Source organism: Berghia stephanieae, chromosome 2 (genome assembly GCF_034508935.2).
Source record: "Berghia stephanieae isolate SIO BIC M18660-M18661 chromosome 2, UCSD_Bste_1.3, whole genome shotgun sequence".
Taxonomy (NCBI): Eukaryota; Metazoa; Mollusca; class Gastropoda; order Nudibranchia; family Aeolidiidae; genus Berghia; species Berghia stephanieae.
The window spans coordinates 94,285,242-94,290,241 of NC_088361.1; the positions used below are offsets into that span (position 1 = coordinate 94,285,242).

Here is a 5,000-nt window from a genome sequence, read left to right on the forward strand (position 1 = left end):
CCTACTACCCTCTGCCATCTCCACCAATGAGCGGGGCGAGCTTTGGGATCAGCCGGGGCCAGACGGAGAGTCGGGAGAGTCAGAGAGGCCGTGCGATATGGGTAGTCCTGCCAGATTCCCCTTGGCTCTGGGGCCACCAAGCTATGACCAAGAAGTCCATGTCATTGTCACTCCACGCCGCCTCAGCCTGATCTTTTACTGACACTGTCAGCCCTTATAAGGGTCCAGGACGTTAGAAAAAGTTGTCAGTGGTCTCACATCAGTGTCAGAAAGTTCGAGGTCTGTGATGATATGAATTCTTAATACAAGCACCTCTTCGAGATATTATTGTTATTATTATCATTGTTCCTATTATTATTTATATCATTCTCTTCCAATCAACAGGAGGACGAAACTTTTGATTCTGATTACAAGAGTGATTTTGATTTTCAATTTCAATATTTGGATTTTCAGTGTGTTGAATCTTACATCGTATCCAATTTATAATTTCGTCAAGGATTGTTTTGACTTATTTATAGCTATTTATTTCATAATCGTGATTTTTAATGTAGCGAATTTTAAGTTATTTGAATCGCTAGCCGTGTAGACTATAGTGAAATAATTGATTGTACCCGACATGATTCTAGAATAAAGCCATCGAAATCTCAATGTTATAGTATTATCTTTAGTAAATCTCTAGATAGATATAAAGGACATTGATAAATTCCCGTGTTTTATCACTCGGATGATTCACATACATCCTGTTATACGATAACATGCTGATGATACATGTGGGTGAGTTTGATAAAAACATTACAATCATTATCCTACGGCGTTAATGCATTTATCACACCATAAATAAGACACGGTTCAGTGATGTTATTAATGTGCACACACTACTACCATCACCATTACCACCATCTGCACACAAAATACACCACTATAATATTACAATTCCTAATGATATAATTATTCACAGTATAATTTAGTTGTTAATTTGTTTTTGTATAGTGCAAGTTATTTAAACATTGTGATGAATAGAATCAGCCGTGCGAGGCTAGTTGAAACAGATTAATGAAAAAGATTGTTGGTGCAGATAACTGAACCATGTCGCTTTAACTAACTTTTATTATCAAATCAGGCTTGATACAAAAGATAATAATATAAATAATACGGATTGCGACTTTAGAGTCGAGTTTCCCTGCATGGCTGTGAGTGTTGTACGTAGTATGGACATGCCACCCACCCAGCCCCCAGCCCCTGTCATTCCTTGGAGAGAACCATCAGCAGACGACCTAGCTGGACACCCGCGAGCACCCCTCAGACCCATGATCAACCCGGCCGCCGGTCTACCACCCCCTGTCCCCCCTCCAACCCAACCCTCGGCCAACACTGCTGTAACTGTAACCCCGACCTCGTGTAACACCATCATCCCCGTAGATCACCCCGTACCTCCAGGGTCGCCCCCGGGCGCCCACCACCCCAACAGCGGTGGCACCCCGAACTCGAATATGTCTGAGAATAACAACAACAAACAATCAATCGAATGTGTGGTCTGTGGCGATAAGAGCTCGGGCAAACATTACGGTCAGTTCACCTGTGAAGGATGTAAGAGTTTTTTCAAGAGGAGCGTCCGAAGGAATCTATCGTATACTTGTCGTGGAAGCAGGAATTGCCCCATAGACCAGCACCATCGAAATCAGTGTCAGTACTGTCGACTCAAGAAATGCCTAAAATCAGGGATGAGACGTGAAGGTATGTTCTCTTTGGGTAGGTTTGGAGATTATACCTATGATTTATACCTATTGATAATATAATTTTTGATAATGCCATTGTGTTCTCATGGTAACAGCAGCAACAGCAGCAGATGTTGTAGTTGTGGCGGTGGTGGTGGTGGTAGTAGTAGCCTAGTAGTAGAAGAAGAAGAAGAAGTAGTAGTAGTAGTAGTAGTAGTAGTAGTAGTAGTAGTAGTAGTAGTAGTAGTAGTAGTAGTAGTAATAGTAGTAGTAGCAGTAGTAGTAGCAGTAGTAGTGGTAGCAGTTAAAAAGCGAGCTCTTATAATAATATAGCGTTATATACATTAAATGCACTCATGTAACTTTATAAGAGCCCTGCTTCCAAAAACAACACTTGATGTGTAAGCGTAGACATGACACAAAACGCTATTACAATTAGATTTTTATTTTCTGACAGCCAGATAGAGATTTAATAATAATAATAATAATAATAATAGATCTTTATTGTCCATAAATATGGCAATTTGTCATTTAGTTACACTTGTTATAATGTTAAACGATAACTAAGATTGAACAGATATTTCACTCCTACTTATTTTCTCTCTCTCTCTCTCTCTCTCTCTCTCTCTCTCTCTCTCTCTCTCTCTCTCTCTCTCTCTCTCTCTTTCTTTCCTTCACACGTGCGATATACACAACATAAACACATTCATTTCGCTTTCAATTTGCCACGACTGTGGCAATTCGACACCAAAAATGATCATCATTATCAATTGGTCAGTCAATCTCACATTAAATAAATCAATCAGTTAATCAGTCAACGAATCAATCCTTGGCCCCTCTGTACCATATGAAATATTCAAAATTTTCATTGCTGATGGAACGAACGTTGATCTACACTTGTTAGTTCTACACTCAATCTGACAAAACCTTCTCCCAGATGGCAAAAGACCAAATTCACGGTATAAAACATGTCCTTTATTGTTGGCAACCGAGAATGCTTTCCTTTCTATTGCTTTTCCACGAATTCTTTCCACTCCATCAAGAGGATGGTTTATTATTTCTGATGCCTCCTTGATAGATTTTGAAATTTTTGATTTATCTTTAAGTCGGCATCCTCCAAACCATATGGTGCAGCCAAACGCAATTACACCCCTAATCAATGAGTCATAAACTCTTAACACAGTTCTCCTCCCTACCTGAAATGTTCTCAACCTCCCCAGGATGTATAATCTTTGGGCAACTTTCTCAGATATTATACCAATATGTTGAGAGAAATTGAGGGAACTATCAATGGTTATTCCTAAACATTTAAAATAGTCAACTATCTCAACATCATCTTTACCGATCGCCACACACCTTAAGTCGTTTCTATCTTTCACACCAAACACCTGTTCTTTCGCCCTTTCAACACTCAATTCAAGCTGACCCTGCCTACACCAATCGGTGAACACATCTACTTGTTTGAAATAATTCCTTTCGGCAACTTTATCTCTCAACAAGCCAAGAATAGCAGTAATTCACATTTTCTCACAGTACTCAGATGTAAACTCAGTACTTGGCCAATAACAACATTTGTCTGAGTTGAAGCTAAAATTGTAAAAACGCCTTCCCACATGTTAAGTGTTGCTATTTGTTTGTGACTACAAACATCTTGTACAGTGATTTGAGCATATTTTGAGGGTATATTATATTATTGTTAAGTTGGGTTGTTTTTTTTTTTCTGTCTGATTCCTAAAGAATTATGATTTGACGTAAGCAAGCAATGCGGCCTAAAACAGACAGTGGTGTGACGCAAAGGCTTGTCAATCGAGGTCGGACAATCGAAATCCAGCTGGCCGATGAATAGTTGTCCTTGGGAGAGGATCGTATTATCTAACTCATAATTTCTCCCCATACTCAGGTGTAAAATGTGAACTTGGCCGGTAGCAGCATTATTTTAATGTGAAAAATAAAGTCATTATGATAGCGCCATACAGAACGTCATGTCTCGGGTTACATGTGCCGTGTTGCTATTGGCTTTAAACCCATTTAAAAGAGTTTTGAGCACGTTAAAAAAACAACAATATTTTTAAGAAGATGAGAACAGATTCGTCGGTAAAAAGTAGTAGATTGGAGTAGAAGGAAAACAATTTTTGGGTTCTATTTGAAATTCTATTTTGTTGGTTTCAATTTAAGAATGAATACCGATTCTCAACAATAAAATCGTTTAATTTAAGCACATTTATAAGTTAAGCGTATATTTGACCTTTGTTAAAAAGTTAGTCTAATCCAGTCATCCTACCGTTTTGAGATCATAATTGGTCCCATAAAATAAATAAAATTAATTAGGCACCTAATTATTGAATGAAATGGCGTTTCGCTTGACACTGACAAACAGCTGAGTGTGTAGCGATGTATTATCATAATAGAATGTTATGTGTGTGGCTAAGTAAATGGTCTTGTGAAATGACACTCGCCTTCGGATCGTAAGGTTCTGGGTTCGAGTTCAGCCCTGAATGGTGTATAGTTGAGTCCTTGGAAGAGGCTCTTTACTCACATTACATTCTCTCATCGCACTCGGGCCGTTAACAGTGTTGTCTCTGTCGGAAAGAAAAAAAAATTGATACCGACTAACAGGCTTCATGTCACGTCCTACATGTTAATTAAAACTGTTGGCTTGCGACCCCTTGTAAAGCGCGTTGAGCACGTTTACTGAATACTGCTCTATTTAATGCTCAAGTTTTTATATATAAACCTCCTCTTAGCAAACAAATTTAAATAATATAAAATTATTTAATTCCTGCATTTGAAAAAATACCGAACGAGTATCCAATGCCACTGTGCGACCTGGGGAGTGCGCATTGGGAAGGAGTTCAAACACAGCAGTGAGTTCACGAATCTTAAGATTATTCTACCCCGCAAAATGACCTCATCTATATTATTTCTTATCAAAATGTGTTCTATTTTTACACTGACTGGTCCTCGAATTGAAAAAATTGACATTAAGGAGTTTCATTGTGGTCAGAATATCATTACGCATCAAAATCTATATTTAGTAACGCCAAACCAAAAACCAAAAATAAGTGCCGCGAAAATGAAAGTTGTTGAAAAAAAATGCTTGTTACGTTATTTTACTAGCTAGCTCTATATAAATGAGAATCTGTTCTCTAATAAAAATTTTATCTATTACGCTATAGTAAAATCGGTTTTTCCCCCAAACCAAGGGTATTATGATATTATAATAGTTGGTTTTGAGTTAATGTAACGCGTATCTGGATATGGAAGAGTTGGTGAAATAAGCAAGAT

The 5,000-nt window shown here is 38.1% G+C and overlaps 1 protein-coding gene across 8 annotated transcripts in view; it reads left to right on the forward strand.

Moving 5' to 3' along the window:
• Positions 1 to 5,000, forward strand: part of LOC144965907 (nuclear receptor subfamily 2 group F member 1-B-like) — a 47,960-nt gene that overhangs the window by 47 nt on the left and 42,913 nt on the right. Inside the window, exons 1-2 of one of the 8 annotated variants that reach the window (XM_078901748.1) lie at positions 45 to 774; positions 991 to 1,734. In XM_078901748.1, coding sequence (XP_078757874.1) covers positions 1,185 to 1,734 — 550 coding nt within the window. In that variant the 5' untranslated portion in view covers positions 45 to 774; positions 991 to 1,184. Of the gene's footprint in view, positions 1,750 to 5,000 lie in introns of all 8 variants that reach the window. The other 7 variants (XM_078901749.1, XM_078901751.1, XM_078901745.1 and 4 more) reach the window with 7 other exon arrangements.